The sequence below is a fragment of the Hydra vulgaris genome, chromosome 13 (assembly GCF_038396675.1).
Source record: "Hydra vulgaris chromosome 13, alternate assembly HydraT2T_AEP".
Taxonomy (NCBI): domain Eukaryota; kingdom Metazoa; phylum Cnidaria; class Hydrozoa; order Anthoathecata; family Hydridae; genus Hydra; species Hydra vulgaris.
In genome coordinates this window covers 27,926,652-27,949,012 of record NC_088932.1, presented here as the reverse complement: position 1 = coordinate 27,949,012, position 22,361 = coordinate 27,926,652, and the positions used below count along the sequence as shown (strand labels likewise).

General features: G+C 25.5%; 1 protein-coding gene across 1 annotated transcript in view; it reads right to left on the bottom strand.

Moving 5' to 3' along the window:
* The window catches only part of LOC100203679 (ubiquitin carboxyl-terminal hydrolase 39), a 123,673-nt gene that overhangs the window by 24,919 nt on the left and 76,393 nt on the right, over positions 1-22,361 (bottom strand). Inside the window, exons 8-13 of the mRNA XM_065816519.1 lie at positions 21,657-21,753; positions 21,397-21,479; positions 7,977-8,022; positions 391-468; positions 255-319; positions 50-95 (exon numbers count right to left, since the gene is read on the bottom strand). Of these exons, the coding sequence (XP_065672591.1) occupies positions 50-95; positions 255-319; positions 391-468; positions 7,977-8,022; positions 21,397-21,479; positions 21,657-21,753 (415 nt within the window). The remainder of the gene's footprint in view (positions 1-49; positions 96-254; positions 320-390; positions 469-7,976; positions 8,023-21,396; positions 21,480-21,656; positions 21,754-22,361) is intronic.

The following is a 22,361-nucleotide window of genomic DNA, read 5'->3' as shown; positions in this document are numbered from 1 at the left end:
AAAAGTAAATGAAAATTACTCCTTAAAATTAATGATATTTTAAAAATACCTTTATATTCTTCACTTTCTAAAAGTTTTCTTTCAATTTCTTTATCCTGACAATTTAGATATTGTTAACAAGGTAAATAGAAGTTTTTAAAAGTGTATAGTATATTCTTATAGAAAGAAAAAATATTTATCAACTAAATTCTTCAAAAGATTATCTCCACTATCCCTTTAAATAATTTTAATTAAAATAAACAAATTAAACAAACGTCAGTAGCTGGAAGTTTTCTATAAAATTGCTTCATTTCACCACGAAAAGCTTTATAAATCACACCTAAAGGACAAATTCATACATATATAAAAAAGGGTTTAATTAAAAACTGAAATAAAAAGCTAACAACTCACTACTCTTTGATTTTTTTGTTCCATTTAATGTAAAATGCAACGCATTTATAAACCATGAAAGAAACTCAATTGGATCTCCTATAACAAGTTTTTAACTAATTATATATAAGTAATGAATTTCATTATTTTCTTCTTAAAAAGTTACCAAAATCAATTACTATAAAGATCCAATATATAAGTAAATAAACAAACAATAAAAAAATATTGTTTTAAAATATCAATAACTGCATTAAAAAAAAGTTTTCCTGCAATAAATCATTTTTATTTAAATTTTAAAGAATTCAATTTTTTAATACAGCAAGACCGTATTTTTTAATACAACACAGCAACAAATAAAAGAGTCATAACAATAACACAAATGGTGATTTTTGTGTAAAATAGTATAATACCCTAATATATTGCAAGTGTCCTTGTATTATAACAATTATTGTATACTTTTTCCATATGTAACATAATTGGAATAAATTAGAAATAATGGAACAACTTTGCCAGTAAGTTAATGGTTTTTAAAATTATTAATATATTTAACAATTTATGCAACTGCTAACCAAACAAAAAAATATATATCAAAAATATAACCTGCTTCCAAAAATGTTGACCAAACAAGAAAATGTAGAATTATTATATAAAATGTAGAACAGTCTTAAAAAAACTTAAACAAAGTTTGATATCAAAGTGTGAGACTTAAATCAACAATTAGATATGCTCTTTTATGATAGTAACATTTCAAGTTAATTGTTGCTATTGAAAACTGAAGTTGAAGCTAAATTATTCAAACAGTTTGAACTTCTTTTTGATTATTATTATTTTTTTTTTACATAAACTTTTATAAAAATTCAAAAAAATAAAAAATAAAAAATTAACAAAATTGTACAAAAATTTCAAACAATTATATTTTAACTGATAAACAAGTTGGAATTCCAGATAGAGATAGTATCCAGTTCAAATTCAAAAGAAAATCAAAAGGATCAAAATCTTTAACACCCTTAGTAAGTGAAAAATATTAAGAATATCTAATTTTCAATTTTTATCTTAAAGGTTATCCTTCAGTAGTTAATTCCAACTGCAGAAGAAACGTATCTACTACAGTGTATATAAATAAGAAATTGTTACTAGTTTTTCCTATCTTTATAGCATATGACGTTTCCAGAAATAGAATAAAAAAACAAAGAACAATAAAAACAAAGATTGCTGCCCCTGCCAAAACCATAAAAACAAAAACAAAAAACGTTATTGTGTATAAATTTGTGTTTTTGTGGTTTTTTAAAAACCAATAAAATTTAATTAGTTTCTTCAATCAAATTTAATGGTTTTCACATAAAGCAAACTTGATTTTGTCACTTTAAAAGACAAAGAGTTGTCAAGAGCTGTTTTTACCACAAACATTAAATTTAGACATCAAACTATAGGAATATTTGGAGTTTTATGTATTGTTATTGTTATTATTTTGTATTATTTCTAATAAAATTTCAAGTTAATTTTAAATAATTATAAAAAAATTTTTTCTTATAATTTTAGGTAGAGGAATTTCTCATGATTTTCTTGCAAAGTAAAGCTGTTCACAATACTATATATAAGTGAGTTAAAATATATAGAAATATAAAAATGCAGAACAAGTAACATCTGGATTGTTAAAAGGTAATATGGAACATAAAAATATTTTAAATGGAGAGCAGTTCATGTTGTCTACTAGCAGAAATCCTCTCGCTGCACAGTGGGACAAAATAGAGTTTTTTGTGCTAAAATTATTTTTTTATTTTATTTTTATTAGAATAGCTATATTTATATATAAAATGCATAAATAAAGTAATAAACATGTAATTATATAATATAAAAAAAAATTAAAAAAATATTAAATTTTGGTGAAAAATACAAAATATTTTTAATTGACAAGACAACTTTTATCAGAGTAAACATCAAAAATATTACTTTTTTTACTTTTTAATACATGTATTTGTCATAAAATAACTTTTTTAGATTTATATTTACAGAACTTACATATTATAACAGCATTGAAATATTTTGTAGGTATTCTTTGTGTACAAAACATTTTTTTTACATGTTCAGTATTTCTCATCAACTGACAATAAACTGAAGACCAATGTTTTGTTATAATTATTTTATTGCAAAAAGTAGTTAATTAAAATAATATATTTTTTTAATGAAAGTCAATAAAGTTAATTTAAAACAATAGTACCGTAAGAAAGTTGATAAATTAAAAATGCAAAATGGCATTTTGGAACACATGTTGAACTAACGTGTAAATAACCGCATAAAATAACGCTTAAATTAATATTTAATGTTTTTTTAACTAGATATTTCCTCTAATGAACATGTGTTCACCATTATGACAAATTGTCACCATGCAATGCCGACATTGATCTTTTAGTATTTTGGCACAGTCTGTTCCACTGTGCGCTGTTGCAGTTTGAGAAAATAAAATTAAGTTTAAAATAAAGAAAGTAAATCATATCTCATTCTAAACTATTATGGAGCTATCAAATGTATTAGAATTCTCTAAAAATAAAAATTACGTTCTACTTTGCGCAGGAATCTTACTTGTATAGAATCAAACATAAGTATCAAAATGACTGAATTGCAAGAAACTATTAGATACTTTATATAAATGTAAAACAGAATTTTTTGATGGTAATCAGATTATTGTGGAGATATAGTTTATGTAAAGAATACAACAGAAGTTATCAAATTTATTATTGAGGATGAGGTATTGATATTCTTAAAGCAATGGTAAGAATATCAATACCTCATATATATCTATAGAGGTGGTCAAAACTTATTAAATGTTAGAATTAATGTTTATGATCCAAAAAATCATTATTCTTCATCCAAAATATGAAGATTCTGGTGTGAAAGGCTCTATACTTTTGTGATTGTGGCGATGGTTTCAGAGGATAACAACAGTCTCAAAATATTATTTAATATTAAATTAAAATTAACTTGAAGAAGTTAATTTTAGTCTAGCATTTGGTCTAAAGTGTGCTAACAGTGCTTTTGGAATTTCAAGCCATTCTGACAAATATGCTTGTAAATACTATGAACGTTGGCTCCATGGAATCATGTTATAATCAAAATGTATGTAATGTAAAAAAAAAAAAAGATTAAAAATGCAGTAATACAAAAATTTTATAAATCCTCATTTACTATACTTAGAAGAAGATCCAAAAACTTTTCTTGAACACATTGTTCATCCACCTGAGCTCCATATTATGATATGAGTTGTGGACAAACTTTATACTTTGCTTTTATGTGATTAACCAGCTTTCTAAAACTGATTGCAAACAATACATACTATATATATATATATATATATATATATATATATATATATATATATATATATATATATATATATATATATATATATATATGTATATATATATATATATTTATATATATTTATATATATATGTACATACATAGCCTGCTGCCGGGGGCTTCAGTATACACAATAACTACCTTATTGCCTGCTGCCGCAAAGGAGTGTCGCTACATTGACTGAGGATTTAGGATGGGGAAGCAATCTTTTCTTTCATTACTCTTTTTTTTCTTCTTTTTCTGAAAAAACCGTATGCTATAAAGATAAGCAAAACTAGTAAACTTTTATCAATCTGATTATTTGATGATACGCTATAGTAGATAAAACTATATGCATAACTTATTATGTTATAACTTTGATCACAAAAATTTGATACTTTATTCTACAATTTTTATTTCAATAACAAACTTATTGGTGTTACTCATTTGTGCATGTTTGACACAGAACTCACGGCACCTGTTTAAGCTTAGAGTTAATGGAGAGAAAAAGTTTCCTACAAAACACTCGTTTTATAGGAAAATATATCAAACTAATGTAAACTTAAAATTATGTAAATGGTAAAGGTTGTTTATGGTTTAGAGTTTTACTTTTCAAACTTTTTTACAACTAAGTTGAGTTTGTGTAAAGAAAAAGGATATATGTATATATAATATCTATAGTATCTAATATCTATAATATGTATATATAATATCAATAGATAGTCTAGTTTAGAATTGTTTTGTATTGAATTAAAAAAAAAAAAAGAATTAAAAAAAGAAAGCTGACGATTTAAACCTTCAATGTGCCAACATTACCTATTTTAAAAGTAGAAAGGGGGTCTTTTTAAGACCATCTTTCTGCTTTTAATAATAATTATTTTTTTAAGAAATGTAAAAATTTTTCAACAACAACAATATTAAAAAAAAAAAAAAAAAAAGAATATGATTAATAAAATATAGCAAAAACATTTGCTCAAAAATATAATCTTTTTTGTACTAAAAAGTAAAAAATAAACTTATTAATTTAAATTTAATAGTTCAGTAACTAAAGATTGACAGGCGTGCACAAGATTTATACAGAAACATGCCTGTCAATCTTTAGTTTACTGAACTATTATATTTAAATTAAAAAGTTTATTTTTTACTTTTTAGAACAAAAAAGATTATATTTTTGAGCAAATTTTTTTGCTATTTTCATTTTCTACTTTTTAGTCTTCACTTTGTACAACATATTAATATTAAACAAAATTTTTCAAAGATTTAAAAAAAAAAATACAAACCCACAAGCAACCTTAGCCAACTTTAAAAATGAAAAATGTATTTATAAAAAGGAAAAAAAGTATATTATTAAAAAAAGAATAACAAACCTACAAGCAATATTAGCCGATTTTAAAAATAAAAAAGATTTATTTATCAAAGAGAAAATTTTTATTAATAAAAAAAATTACAAACCCCCAAGCAATATTAGCCAATTTTTAAAATTTAAAGATTTATCAATGAAAAGATTACTTTTAAAAGCAAACCCACAAGCAATTTAGAAGCATATTTTTAAATAAAATGTTAGTTTTGAAGTGCACTATGGACAACAAAGTTACTTATAGAAGAGCTCAGATTAAAAATTACAATTGAGATGGTGAAACCTAAAAATGCATGAGGTATTGCAGATGTGCACATGTTTTCAAATCTGGATTTCGAAATAAATCTTTATAAACCCTCTAAACTATCATCACCATAAAAAATATAATTATGGAATAAACTTTTATTTATAAATAGTAACCCTCTGATGTAATTTGTTTTTATTTGTTTTCAGAATTACTGAAGTTTATTTTGTCATGCTGTCAAGTAATGAAATATGTTTTATTTTGTAAATGATGTGTATCTTAACAGGGTGTTTAAATTTAAAAAAGGTGATGACCTTATTTTAACTACAGACTTAACATGACCTTACTTTAAATACAGGTGAGTGGTTTTTTATTTTTATTGGTTTTTATATAACTTTATGTTAGATGTTTGATTATGTTTTAAATAAATTTAAATATTTAGAGTTATTGTCTGGTGGTAATAACTTAGAGGATTACAGGTTAGACTTTATAAGGTTTATTTTACTTTTTAAAACTTTATATAAACTTTAAAAACGCATTTTTTTTTTGGCTAATTAAAATTTTTTTTTTGTTTGAAATTTAATAACAACGATAATTTTTATTTTTAGTGCCACTGCTAATCATAAGTTGTAGGGTTTAATTAATTTATAGTTCTTAACTTTTAATTTAATAGTTTGCATTTATCTTAATGAATTTATACAGTTACTAATACTAATAGTGCAGAATTTAAAAAAAAATTTGTTTAATTAGTTGTTAGGTTGTTGTTAAGTTGCAGCTTGTACTTTTCTGTTTAGATATGAAGATAATAATGAAGCATTAAGCTGTCAATGTTACATATAAATGCATTATAATTTTTTTAATCAATATTTTAAATGAAATTACAAATAAAAAATTTCATTTCATTTGATAATATGGGAATTTTAAATAATTTTATTATTTATTATAAAAGATTTGTTGCTCATTATAAGTTTATTAAAAGATTGTTTCGGCAACAAACTAGCTCTTTTTTCATCAAAAATGTTACCTGCCTCTGTCTGAGAAAAGTCTCATTTTAAATGTTACCTGCCTCTGAGAATAGTCTCATTCAAATGTTACTTAAATTTTAATTAATTAATAAGTATAAGATACCTAATAAAAATATTAAGACCTAAATAGAAAAATTGAAAACAAAGAAAAAGTTTTAAACATAAGAATTATGCAAGTTAAAACTTTTAATAAATAAAATAATAAAAAACAAATAAAAACAACATATTAGATTTAAATGAAACAAGAATCAATTAATGAAATATATATATATACATAATCTAAATTTTATTATTTTCCTATTTTATTATTTTTGTATTTTCAGTTTGAATATGAAGACAATAACTGGAATAACTGGATAGAACTGGTGCCAGCAAATTTTTGGGCACAATTAGCTTATGCTATCAATATCCAAGAATTGGCAAGACAAAACCTGAGTTTGTTAACAACTGTATTATGAGCGACAAGGCCCACTTCCACCTAAACAGTTATGTTAGTAAACAAAGTGTACAGCAAATTCAACAGTAATCCACCAACATTGTCTACATCTTATAAAAGTAATGGTTCGGTGTGATGCACAAGCAAAATAAGTTCTTGGACCTTTTTTCTTTGAAGATGATGCAGAAAATAAGCTCTTGTAAGAAGCTGTTCAGAGGAGTAGCTGGCCATGTTCATTTTCGAAGAGCTTTTTATTAAAAATACTGATTATATATACATATATATATATGTATGTATATATATATATATATATATATATATTATTAAAAACACTGATTATATATATACATATATATATATATGTGTGTGTATATATATATATATATATATATATATATATATATATATATATATATATATATATATATATATATATATATATATATATATATATGTATATATATATACATACACACACATGTATATATATAAACTTTTTTATTTTTGCTGACTTTAATCTTTACGGATTTAAGTCAGAAAAAATAAAAATAAAAAGTTTTTTGAAAAAGAAAAAAACGTTTGTTGTTCCAATCCAAACCCTTAGTTGATGACATAGCACTCCTTGCATGTTCTACCTATTTCAGTATGGCATCATATTGCTTAGCTAAATACGCGTTAATATATATATATATATGCTTCATAAGCGAGAGGTTCTGAGTTTGATCCCCACCACGTCCCTGGTAGTACCGCACTCAACTTCTTTCACCGCACAGTGGCCTTTTTCATCAAGGTTTGTGTTTCGGAGTTATAGAGTTGAGAGAGGGTTATAAACACTATTAAGTAGCCTCCTCATCTGTAGTGGCCTTCTCGGCCTTGAGGAGGTGAATTACAAAAAAATATATATATTTATATATATATATATATATATATATATATATATATATATATATATATATATATATATATATATATATATATATATATATATATATATATATATATATATATATATATATATATATATATATATATATGTATATATATATATATATTTATATGTATATACACATAATTATAACAATATGTATAAAAGTTTATATAAAAGTATATAATAAATGCTCTAATAGTCTTAATAATTAAATCTATCTTTATGAACAACATCAACATCAAAGAAGAATACACTGCCAACAATAAAAATTTTAAAATTACCTTGCTTTGTAAACTGAAAACGCCTATTACTACACAACACAACAGCCTAAAATTTAACTCATCTGTTAAATTAAACACATAAGATTAATTTTTTTTTAAAAAAGAAAAAATTTAATCCTAAAATTTTAAACAAAATTTCATTAAAAATTTTGAAAAAAAGAATAATTAAACAAAAATATTGGTGTAATAAAAATGTCGGTGCAATAAAAATATTGGTGTAATAAAAATGTCGGTGTAATAAAAATATCAGTGTAGTATTCATATCGATTAGGGAGGGGGATGGAGGATTGCATAAAGTCACAAAACTTACAAAATGACTTAAATTATTGGCATGAAAATAGTTAAAATATTTTTACTGAATGAAATAATACAATAAATAATAATAAAATAAATAAATAATAGTCTTATTTGCCAATCTTATACAAGAATAAAAAAATGATAATGGTAAATAATTTGATAAAAGAAGTGAAGTGAGTCTATAAGCACTTGAACAGCTATTTATACAACTTTTTTTATGCATTGACTGTAAAGAAATGATTTTTTACACATAAGAATATTAACTTTATAAGTAAAACAACATTTGCATAAAGAACTGGATTTGATCATTTTTATTTTTAGCTTAAACTATGTTTAAAACAAGATTTAATAGGAAAAAGATAAAAAATTTTAAAAAAAGCTTTTTTTTATCTATAACAAGTACTTATTATAAACTATAACTTTTATTTAAATGACTATTCAATTTTTTCATCCTATAAAAGAATGTTGTTAAAGCAATTGTTTTTTGTGTTGTACCAAATCAGCAAATAATTCTTATTAAAATTGTAGAAAATTTATTTTTAATTTTTAACCACATATGAAACTTTGTTATGATAGGAAATATTATTTTAATCTATATTTGTTTTTATGTTTATGGTGAATTTTTAACTTTTTAATCAATTTTTAAGTATACATTTGTATTTGAGGCTGATCAGAAAATAACTCAACTGCATCTTTGTTTTATGTAAAAATTTGCTCAAATAATGAGTAGTTTCGCTCCATTCCAAAGATTTTTTAAATATTATTATAAAATAATAACCTAGACCTTTGTATCAATATAAAAATAATTTTCTAATTATTTCTTTTAATTAATAGATGAGTTTACTGCAATTGATATAAAGTATTTTTGTAAAAAATTTTTTGTAAATTTTCAGTTTATTTTGTAAATATTATGAAATTCAGTTTTGAAATTGCTATTTCAAAACTGAATATAATAATATTTACTAAAGGCCCTCACCAAATACCTTACTGCACATCTTTTTTATACTATGTAGAACAACATAGTATAATTTCTTTTGCTTGTTTTGCATAAATGGATCAGATACATATAAGAAAAAAAAAAAAAAAAAAAAAAAAAAAAAATATATATATATATACACACACACACACACACACACACACACACACACACACACACACACACACACACACACACACACACACACACACATATATATATATATATACACACACACACACACATATATATATATGTGTAATATATATATGTGTACACATATATATATATGTGTATATATATATGTGTACACATATGTGTGTGTGTGTGTGTGTGTGTGTGTGTGTGTGTGTGTGTGTGTGTGTGTGTGTGTGTGTGTGTGTGTATATATATATATGTCTGGATCTATACATACAGTATATATATAATATGTCTATCTCTATAAATATACTATAAACTATAGCTATATACATATATACATATATTATAGCATATATATTAGCCTGTGTCAAAAAAAATATATATATACTCTCTGATATTGGTCATTTGATCCCAAAAAACTACATAAAAAGTTTAGAACTGTAGGACAAGTCTAACAAAATTATGTTGATGTTTTTTTACAATTTGAAAAAACAAGAAATTTTTTAATTTTTATTATAAAAAAATTTTTTTGTAAATTTTGGAATAAAATTTATAAAGTATTCCCAATAAATTGTAGTCATCAATTTGATATACATTTCTTTATTGAACGTATCACACAATTAGTCACTGTCTAATTTGCGTCTAAATTTAATTCTAACTTGCTATGCAAATTCACTGCCCAATTCAATTCTAAATTGTATAAATATAAACTAGTTTAATATTTCTAAATAAAATCTTCTAGGTTCAAAAAAAATTATAGCAAGTCTTTCAATCTAAGGACAATGTGTTACCTCCTGAAATAAACCATCAATGGTCTACCAGATAGAGAGCTTCCTACCATTGAAAACAGTTTAAGGTTCTAATACTTTTTAATATTACACTTGAAACTACATAAATTTGTTCTCTTTAATTTTTATATTATAAACCTAGGTCTTCATATAAACAGTAGCCTTCTGGGATTAGTCTGTATCTTTCACTTTTCTCCCATATTTGTGGCTATCTTGTGAAGATTTTAGAAAATATTATGAAATATTAAATTGTATAACATACATTTATTTATTCTTTTTATCATCTCAAAAGTTTCAAAAACATGTGACAAAAAACCCAAAAATTTAACTAAAAAAACTAAGTTTACCAAAAATAAACTAAATTTACCTTTTTAATTGAACATTAGCAACATAAGTTGGCTCTAAGTTAGCAACTTAAGCTTTTTTTAATAAGTTCATTACAAACATAATATAATTATGTTTTTGCGACACCTTACTCCAAATGCTCTGGATTTTGAAGACATTCTATATGTGTTCAAATAATTGAAAACAAGAGAGATTGTTAACATTCTTCAATACTTGTTATTTATAATATTGTGTAGATCAGGTGTTGGCAGTTATTTCAGACCAAGTTGCAATTTATAAATACTATGGAGCAATAGCAGCCATTACTGATTACATAATTTTTGGGTTCTGTGTAGGCATCAAATTTGTCAAGTCAACATTTCACATTTCAAGTTTTGTTTGGAGTGGAGAACTAAGAGTCCACAAAAATCACTTCAATTTAAAAAGATCAGGCCAGAGATATTTAATGAAGTAAACAAGTTTGAGAATGTGTCAATCTTTAATTGGAGCACCCTTACTTTTAGTTCAATATTTTATATAAGCGACAAAGATGCCCTAACCTACTTTACTTTTGTACTTCATAATAAAACCTTTGCTGAGATCACTACTGTAATTTAGTCAAGTTATGTACATTTTTTTTTGGCAGTGTTTTTAACTTTAGATTCCCACAGCCCGGTGCAATTCATAATGCAAAATTCATGGCTGATGCACTATATATTTTGACGATGCAGATGACTAAAGTTACACAAAAAATACTAACAGTGAGGCGGAAAATATTAACAATGAAGAGAAAAAGTTTAATGATGCTTCTTCATAAGTGTTATGTATAAAAAGCATGTTATATACAACCCCCGGAATTAGGAAAAATGTGGTCAGCAATAATTTACAGACCTCAATCTTTTAGAGGTCAGCATCAGGTCAGTAAAAAAAATTTGATACAAAGGTCTTACCATAAAACATAGAAACGAAGTCAGCAATACTTTGCAGACCTCATTTCACTTTAAGGTCGGCAGTTAGGTTGGCATTGCCGACCCTAATTTTGAGGGTTGTTTATATTGCCGACCCTAATTTTGAGGGTTGTAATAAAAAGGATAAATCACTACACATGGTATTTGGGCAAACAACAAGTTGTTCTTGCATTAGCAGACAAAGATCTGCCTGATATGACAGAGGTAGAAATGATAAAATATTTGCTAGTAAATTTTAAACCAAAGGTGCTTAGGTCCACAAAATTTTATGATTAAAAAAATAACTTGACTTTTCCTAAGCTTGTTGGATCAGAAAGCTGGATCCTTTTTGACATTGTTGGTGTTTCTGAGGAAGATATAATTAAAGATATAAAGATTCTGACTGTTAGAGTCATTTTAAGAGCTACAGAAACTTTGTCAAGTTTGTGAAAAACATGCAACTAACAAATAACTGCATCAAGAAATATTCACCTTGTTCAAGATTACATCTATGCAAGTAAATCTGAAGATCAAAGGCAAAATATGATGCTAGGGTGACTCTTAAAACAGCATTTTTAAAAAAACCCCTCTTATTTGTTCTATATAATACTAAAACACTAGGTTTAAAATTATTTTGAACAAAAAATATTTTTAGGGGTAACTCAAGACCCTTAAAAATTTGACGTGTCCCTAATATATTGAAAAAAAGTTCTTCCAAAGTATGTCAACCTGGTACTCAAAATAAGCAAAATTATATAAAAAATTCAAAAATTTAAATCATTTTTTATAAAAATTATTTTTTTCAGACATAAATGCATAAAAACTATTGTTTTTAGGCTGAAAATAAAAAAAGTCATTATTTTCAAGTTTAAAAAGAATAATTTTTTTAAACATGTTTTTTACGGAAATCGATTATTCTTTTTGAAGTTTTTATATAATATCGCTTCTTTTGAGTACCAGGTTGACTTACTTTAAAAGAACCTTTCTTTTTCAAAATATTAAAGGCCCGTCAAATTTTTAAGTCTTGAGCTACCCCTTAAATAATGTTTTGCTCAAAAAAATTTTAAATCTAGTGTTTTAGTATTATATAGAATAAAGTAGAGGGGTAGAAGCAGGGTTTTTATGAAAATGTTGTTTTAAGAGTCACCCTAATGTGATGCTTGTAGCGAGAGGGAGATGTCTGCTAATGTTATTGAAAAAATTATAGTTGCAATGAGAAAATCTGAATAAAATTAAAAAAAAAAAATCTACAAAAATCCAATAAAAAAAGTATAAAATAAAAATTGGAAAAACTGATATTGTATATCTCCACAACAATGCTTAGTAATTGTTATTATTTAAACAAATTAATTTTTTGGTAAATAAATATTATAAAGATAATAAGGATTTCAATATTTTTTTGCTACTAATATAAAACTTATTTTAAAAGTAATATTTTCAATACTTTTTATATTAACATAAAGTTTATTTTATAAGTAATATTTTCCATAAAAAAAAGTGAAAAATTAAAAAATTGAGTTAAAGCTTATAAGGTTGAGTTCAGCTTATAAGGTCATGTGTTGCAACATATTGCTGCAACACATGACCTTATAAGCTGAAACTTTAAACATGATCATTTTGAAGTAAATGACAAATATTGCAAAGTATAGTGCCCAGGGATTTTGACTTTTGTTACAATATAAAGCAGGCTAATATATGGATGGTTAAGTGCCAAACCAGCCTATACAACTTGAAAAAAAATTAGTTTATATTAAAAAATGATTATGTAGTGTTTCTTTGCAAATAACTAAATAAAAACTATACTATTCTTAAAATAAATATGTTATACTTAAAATTTTTAAGTCATCTGAACTGTAATTACTTTTAATTTTTTTGGTTTAGTGGCTTTTGTTAAAAACTTTTAAACTTTGCATTTAATTTTCTTATTTCAACATATTTGTTGTATAGGCTGGTTTGGTGCAGAGTCATCCATATATGCATATGCATATTTTGTTACAATATGACACAGGCTAATATATATGTATATACATTAAGGGATTGCGGTAGTGAGAAAAGTTGGTATTATATTCTGGTCGGTATTAATAACCGGTCACTACCGAAGTTGAGATATTGAAATTAAAGTAAATTTTGAAAAAAAGTAAGTTTTTTAAATATCAACACTTTCAAAAGTTCGGTATTGAACAATATCTTTTGAAAGTGTTTGATAGTGTTAACTTAAAAAGCCACTATCAAAAGAACCAAACACCTTTTTTGGTTAGCTTAAATGAGTGTTCAAATTTTTAGCACTCCACTATTTTGAAATTTTTTTAAACTGGTTTTTATTTCCCCAGAGACAAAATATGTATCAAGGCTTGATCAAAATTAAATTGTTTTTTTTTTTAAACATTTTATTAACAAAAATAAATATAGTTCAAACGTAAGTCTCCAACACTTGTGAGAAATACAAACAATGAATTTTAAAAAATTCATACAATATTATAAAAACTCGTTTTATTTATTATAAAAACTTTTTTTTTTGTGAAGAATTATAACCGATACTTAAAATAAACAATTAAAAGAACTTGCTATTTACAGTATTTAAAACCATTAACTTTACAAATGCTCCACTTAATCGGCAAAATATCAGTGCCATACATAAATAAACGATTTTAATGACAGAAAAAAATGATTTATTAAGCCCCAATTTATTAAAGAATCAGAAAAAGTATTTTCAAATGGTGTTTTTATTTAAACCAGAAAACTTTAATGAAAGTACAAATCAAAGTCTTCATCAATGTTCTGCTCAACTTCTTCAACTGACTACTTCTTAATAACAGCTTTTGAAATGTTTTGTTTAATGTAAACAAATTTTCAATTGTGTCTGATTTTAACAATGTTCTTTTGCACGTAACAATGTTTCCTGCTTGTGAAAACACTCAGATGACGCTGATGATGCTGGAATACACAAAACTTTTCTGGCTACTCCTGCCAAGAGGTAGTTGAGAATAATGAATCTTCTACCAATTTAAAATTTTTTTGGTGGAAAGCCGAGTCGCTTGTATGCTTCTATTTCAGTTTCAAATGGTGATGTTTTAGACATGCAAAAGTGAGGTAACTCCTGGCAGTTGTGGCTCATCATCTCTTGAAGGAGTGCCTCAGCTGGGGAAAGGTCTTGTTGCTCTTGAGGTGTGCTTGCTGCTGGAAAATGTTGCATCTCTTAGGCTTGCTCATCTCCTAAAGCACATCTTTTTAACTGTGAAATAGTATAAAAATAGTAAAAAAAATCTTGGCAGTGAGTAACTTTTAAATATGGGGTCAAGGAAATGAGCTAATGCATTATTGCTCAAACCTGAGGCCCACTCTGGAAACATTTTGCTGAGATTTGATAGTAGTTTACCAAGCGTACCATTACAACTTAATTAGTTGTGATGGTATCGCTTGGTAAAACTAATAGTTTCATTTTTTCTTGAATATCAAACAAGTCAGGAATAATTAGATGAGCTGAAGGATACTTTTATGAAGACACAACATCTGTGAAGTTACTGAACACTTGTAAAATTGGAACAATTTTTTGAATCACTTCAAAATCCTCTTGGATAGGGATAAGCAATCTTAAAATTTCATCAGTTTTAAGTTGCTATTTGTAATAGCTTTCAATGCTGGTTTGAGATGTAAAATAGAGATCATGCACATAAACCCGTGTGTGTTTGAAGCAAGCTTCTTGCAAGCTTGGAACGTCTCATTAACTTCCTCTACAGAACTGACACCTTGTGTTATTACCAAGTGGAGAATATGTGCAGTACAAGTAGTATTTTCAGTGATCATTGATGATTTCTTCATTGTTGACAACATGTTAGCAGCACTATCAGAGACACACGTCATTTTGCAGTCTGGCTTAAAAGGTATTTCACTGATGATTGTGTCTGTTTTGAGAGCAATGTTATCTCCTGTGTGTTGCTCGGGGAATGCAACACGTCCAAGCAAAAAGTACTTAAGCTCACAGTTGGAGTTATGTAGTGCAAAGTTAAAGCAGCATATGCATCATTACTTCTACATGACCACAGATCCGTTGTGAAACCAACAGCATCAATATTTGCTAAATCCTTTTTCTTAACAATCAAAATTGCCTCTCTGATATTTTGGTATAAGATCTGTAACTTGCTCCTTGAATATGTGGAAGGTGCTTTAAGATTAAAATTGTGATCAGGCATTGTGAAACCCATAAGATCTTTGAACCCATCAGAAGCAACATGTGTAAATGGTACACGCACAAATATTTCATGGTTTCTAAGTCTGCTATGAGCTGTCGCTTATCATTTGAGGAGAATTTTGTTTTTACTTTGCAATAAGAAGAAATGTCCATTTTCATTTTTTTACCTTTTTCAACAACCTGGGCTTGACTTACATTTTTATCTGCAGCTACACCAATTGTCTTCACTGCCAATGCTTCAAATGATCGTTTTTTTCTGTCATTTTCAATACTGTTAAAAATATCTTTGTGGCAGCCTCTAAGATGAAGCTTTAATCCTATGGTGCTGCCTAGCTTGGTGCTTATTTTTGATGGGCACTGTTTACATTGGGCAACATCCTTGCCATGAAAATCTTTTTGAAAGAATTCCCAATAAGGACTTGCTCTTGGCATTATCAACTCTTAAGATGTTAATTTCTTCAAAACATTAAAACAATGTTATTTTCAGATTTAATTTTTTTAGACAGTCCTGTAAATTTTATTTTTAAAAGAAATAACCTCTGCAAAAAAAAATTAAACCATAAAAATAATTGAAAATTAATTATTTTATGAAATTTACTTAATAATGTAGAATCTCTCTAATTCGAATTTTATGGGGAAAAATAAAAGTTTGAATTAGAGAGATTTTCGAATTATAGAAAGTTGATTTTTCTTAAACGCATTTCATAGTGACGTTGCATTTAATCGAATTATGGAGGTTTTCGAATTAAGGAAATTCGAATTAGAGAGATTGTACTGTATAATTGAATTTTAATATCTTTAATTAAATATATTTCAAAAAATTCGTATTATTATTACATATATATTAAATATAAAATCTACTTCAATGAATTCTTGAAAATGTTATCAACCAAGCAATAGTGGCTTTTTTTGTTTTGTTTTGTTAGATTTTAACAGTATTTAAATTAATTTTTAATAGAACTGGTTTCCTCTGATTCTCATATTTTGAGCCCTCAACCCAATACAATTTGACTTTTATGTTAAACCAGTTTGAAACCTAAACACCTACAATAAATTTAACAATCTAGTTAAGGTTTTGAAGGTTTGAAGGTTGATACCAGATGCACTAAGATTTTGCATAATATGGATTTTTCAGCCCATGCTGAGAAATCCATATTCTGATAATTTTAAAAAATATCAGTAAACATTTTATTTTTAAAGTAAGAATATACATTCACTTAAATTAATTCACATTCTAATAAACATACTCTATAATTACTTTGTTAATCTAATCTAGGCTTAGATTAACAAAGTAATTTATAACCATTTTTTTGTTGTTGATTTTTTTATGTTGATGTCACTAATATGGAATTATGCAAAACTTACAACTTTATCACTCTGCAACTTAATGAAGCTCAATTCTAACATAGATTTTTTTAAAATTTCCTAATCTAATTTCAACTGTTTTACTAATTTTCCCAAAGATATTTTAGTTTAATGTTTTACTAATTTTCCAAAAGATACTTTAGTTTAGCTTTAATTTAGATTGAAATTGAAACTTTTTGAATTATTAATGAAGGTAAAAACTTTTGAATTATTACTGAAAGTACAAACTTTTAAATCATTACAGAAGGTACAAACTTGCAAATAGCTTTTTTCCACTGAAAAAATAAGACTGGAATCATATCAGTAACAAGCTAGCTGTGTAGCAGTTAACTGGAATCATATCAGTAACAAATTAACTGTGTAATTTTTTACTTCTGATCACTTGAATCTCTCAGAAAAAACTAATCAATCCTAAAATATCCGTTGTGATAGGTAGCTTTGATGGGAAAAGTTGTTTTCCTCATTTTTATTTTGTTGAACAAAACATTTTAGTTAGTTAGAAAAATAAGATGCTCTTCCTGATTAAGCATGCTAAGAAGATAAAATTAAAACTTATCTTAAAATTTGCTTAAAGTGTGAAATGTAAAAAGAACAAATTTTAAGAATTTTTGATCAGATTTTTGCTTTAATTGTTTTATTTTTTTATTCTAGTTTAGTTTGCTTTTCAAAATACATACCCAGTCAAAACTTTAAATAAAAAAATATTTAGATAAAAAATATCTTTGCATAACAAGATTCATGAATGCTTTATGATAGCAACAAATTAATTTATTGATTCAAATGAAAATTTTATAAATTTATAAAAAACCATTATTATAAAACAGATTTAGTTAAATATAAAACCTATATTTTATATTAAACCTTATTATATATAAAACCTTATTATATATAAAATTTTAAGTCTCTTTTGAAGCCATTTTATTGAATTAATTGATATCATCTGATCAAGGATTTAAAATTTTATATTTTTTGATTATAAACAAATTTTAGAAATAAAGTGCTAAAAACAATCTTCAAATCAAAAAAAAATCTCCAAATAAGTCTGCAAATAACTTTATATTACTTAATTTGTTTTTAAGACAGAAGTACGAAACAATGCCATCATTTTTAATACATCATAACTTTTAATATATCATACTTAAAACATTAAAACAAATAAGAACAAAAAGTGTAGCTGCTGCTCAACTAAAAACTCAAAACTCAACTAAAATTTATTGATCCATTTACAAGATTCTACCACTATTATTTCATATATAATCATATATTGATTATGAACAAATTTTAGAAAAATAGCACTAAAAACTTATATGTAATCTAATATTATTATTATATATTGTTACATATAAGGAGATTACATTAAAAAAATGTAATTTCCTTATATGTAACAATATATAATGATAATATTTGATTGTATTACTTAAACCAACATATACATACGTATATGGAAATAATTTTTCAAGGTAATCAATAAAAATATATATTTTTAATACGATGCGGAAGTTATTGGACAAATCTGAATTTAATTATTTGAGCATAACAGTTTATTTTTGTGGTTTTATGCATAGGTATAAATGTTCTATAAAATGTAAACTTTAAAACAATTAAAGGCAAAGAAAAGATGTTGGAAACTAGTTAACCAACTCTATAACACAAAATTGCTTCTGATCATCGATGACAAAAAATACTTTTGTTTTGCAGGGGACAACATGCCTGGAAATTCTGGATACTACTCAAACAACAAAAAAACATGTCTAGAAAGTGTTAGTTTTATAGGAAATAAGAAATTTCAAAAAAAATATTCATGTGGATAGCCTCATTTGACTGTGGCATGTCCAATGTTTCGCACTTCCAAGGCTGTAGCATTAATTCATCTATTTAGTGAATGTTTAGAAAAACGACTTCTTCCATTCATTTACAAGAATTATAGAGACTTTAACTATTTATTATGGACAGATTTAGCAAGGTCTCATTATTCTAAAGATTCTCTAAATTTGATGGACCAATATGTCTATTACAATGATAAAGAATTCAATCCCCCAAATGTGCCTCAAGCATGACCAATTGAAAACTTTTGAGGACGTTTGGCACAAAAGGTTTACGAGGGAGATCGGCAAGCTTTAACAGACCATGTTTTGATTAACCAAGTTAAATTAAAACTACAAGAAATCGATTTAAATTTTTTACAGTCACTTATGAAAGGTGTCAGCAAAACTGAGATCAATTGCGGATGGTGGTGTTTTTTCATTTAAAAAATAACTTATTTTTATTAAAAGATAAATACTTTAATTAAAAAGAATATATATATATATATATATATATATATATATATATATATATATATATATATATATATATATATATATATATATATATATATATAGTTTTATATATAAATAAGTTATTGAAGTTTTTATTTTGTCTGATAACTTACACATCACCCATTAATTCATTCAAAAATAAATTGCAAGTAACCACTATCTAAATTTGGAAGTTACCAGAAAACAAAGAATAATGTTAAAAAGGAATTTTTAAATATAAAATTGTTTTTCAATATTAGTATTACTGAAAATTTTCTATATGTAGTCTATTATTTAAAATATTATTTGTGGCATTATAAATAAAAAACTTGATTATATCGCTTGCTGATACTAACATTGACCATTAAGAAGAATTTTATATAAGAATTTGATTATATATAATCATTGCATTATATATTAATCAAATGAATATTCTAAAAACTTCAAGAACATATTTGAAAATAACAATTTTTTTGCGAATATTATTAAAGTTAAAGAAGTTACTTGGATAATAATAATTTATTTGCTAACATTACTAAAAACTTGTTGCAAAAAAAAAAAAAAGTTCTTTATTTAGTGTAGTAATAGGCAAATTAGAAATAAAAAAATAAAAAATTACTATTTATAATGGATTGTTCTTCAAACTTAGCTTATTGTCTGTAAAATTAATTTAATGGACTGACTCCATTAAATTTACAGACAACTCGCTCAGCTAAAGAATAAGAGACTACTCTGTTGAAAGTTTTGTCATTTTTTGATTGTATAAAAACTTTTTTTTAAACATAACTTATATTCTCTTTTTATTTTAAATGAGATTTTGCTAAATGACGAGTCAAGCGAGAATGAGTTTTATTTGATGGAATTAGAGATGATAGCTCCTTTGAGCAGCGACCATGTTAGTATTTGTAAAAAAGAGAAAGAGATTTTATGACAATGGGAAAAAGGCTCAACCTTAGCAGATAGAGCAGGTCTAGCTATGTTTACATTGCATTTTTGGACTTTATCTAGAAGAGAAAGAGCATCATGAGAATAACCAGCCCAAATATGACAACAGTATTCCCTAAAGGGACGAATAAGAGATTTGTAGAGGTAGAGAATGGAATCAGGAGAAAATGGCAAGCACAGCAAAGCAAAGCAACCTTAGTGAATGCTAATTTAGCAATCGATTGTATATATGGTTTCCTTGAAGGGTCAGCTATAAACGATAATCCAAGAAGACATAAAGAAGAAAACTCAGTGTGAGGGTTATCATTCGTTAAAATAGGAATGTTGACAGTATTGCAATAGTTGTTTGCAGTAAATAACTGAGTTTTGTTGGAGTTACAATTTACAAGCTACTGCATGCCCCAATCTGTAACAGAATTGAGATCAGATTCAAGATTAGCTGCCTGTGCTAAGCAATCAAAAAGAGAAGGCTTTTGTCAAAACAGGACTCAATAACCTTGCTAATAAAGACTGATCGGACAACAATTGGAGGGGTTAGAATGATAAGAAACTCTTAATGTGTCAAAACTTTGTTCTCTGAAACAAAAGTTTTTGCTGACTAAATAAATTTTCTTTGAATGAATTTTCAGTTAAATTGATTATTCCTCAATAAATATTGGCGTAAATTGATTCAATGGTGTCAGGAACAGCAGCTATGACTTTTAAGTTGTAGCTGCTGTTCTTGACATAATTAATTTTTAAGTTGTAAGACACAATTAAATCATTATTTTAAAATATTTTTTCAAAATGCAATTTGTTCTATTTTTTTTTTTTCCCCTCTCTGCAATTGAATATTTATTTGCTTCTTTCAAAATGTATTTTGTTATAAGATCCTAATAGGTAATTTATATAACAGATATATAAAACTATAATATATAACAGGTAATAAAACTACAAGGGGTATCCTAATGCTCCAACCTCATATTGTTACTAATTTTTAATAATTCTGATAATTTGCAACATTAGTTGAACTTAAAAAAATAAACAAAATTGAACTTGACAAAATTGAACTTAAATAAAAAAAATTATCAAAGTTATGATGATTTGTTTATATACATTATATTATGTATATAAACAATATACGTCATATACATAAGCACAATGAAAAATACCTGTAGCATTTCATGAGGACTAACATGTGATTTAAAATTTCTAGGATTCCATATTTTTCGAGTTAACTCACCAAATCTTTGCACTATAAAAAATCATAACTTTAAAATTAAAACTATTTAAAAAAATTCTTTTAAAATTTTTAAAAGATTTTTCTTGGTTTTATTATAACACAGTATAAAACTAATAGCAACAAAAATTTTAAAATATATTAATATTAAAAAATTTTTTTTTACAAATTATGTCTTTATGTCTAATTTACCTAAAGGAAACATTATATCACCAGGAGGTCTTTTGATATTATTGTAATGTTCAACTCTTAGGAAGTAGTTGCGAATAGGTGGAACAAAAACAAGAGCCTAAAAAATAAAAAATATATTAGCAGTATTTATTTAGTTTAATCTCAAACTATAACCTGTTGGACATGTTAGTACAAAAAATGTGTTGCGTGTTAGTACAAAAAATAGTATAAGAAGCAAAACACAAGGTTATACAAACATTAAACACAGTTAGACTTAAAATATTTTTCTTTATTTTTAATACTTTAGTCTAATTGTTATAATGATTTTGTGTAAACAGTGACAATCCATTTTTTGTAGTGTAAACAGTGACAATCTATTTTTGCAAAAGAATATATGAATAAATGTTTTACTACCAGTAAAAAAAGTTTTAAAAAGGTGATATAATTGTAACTGGTGAAACTGTTGTTTTTATTGATACAGCTGATGGTGTTAGATGCATTGATGCTGTTTTGATATTGCTAGTAATGATATAAAAATATGAATAAAAAGGAGGCTGCCATTGAAAAATGTTGTTGCTGCTAACTATATTTGTTACTGAGTAAGGCATTTAGGTTATATGGACTGTGCTCAGTAATACTATTGTATATGTTAGGTGCTAGCAATAGACTAGTTAACAATAATGAATTAGTAAAATTCATTACTGTTAACTAGTCTATTGCTAGCAC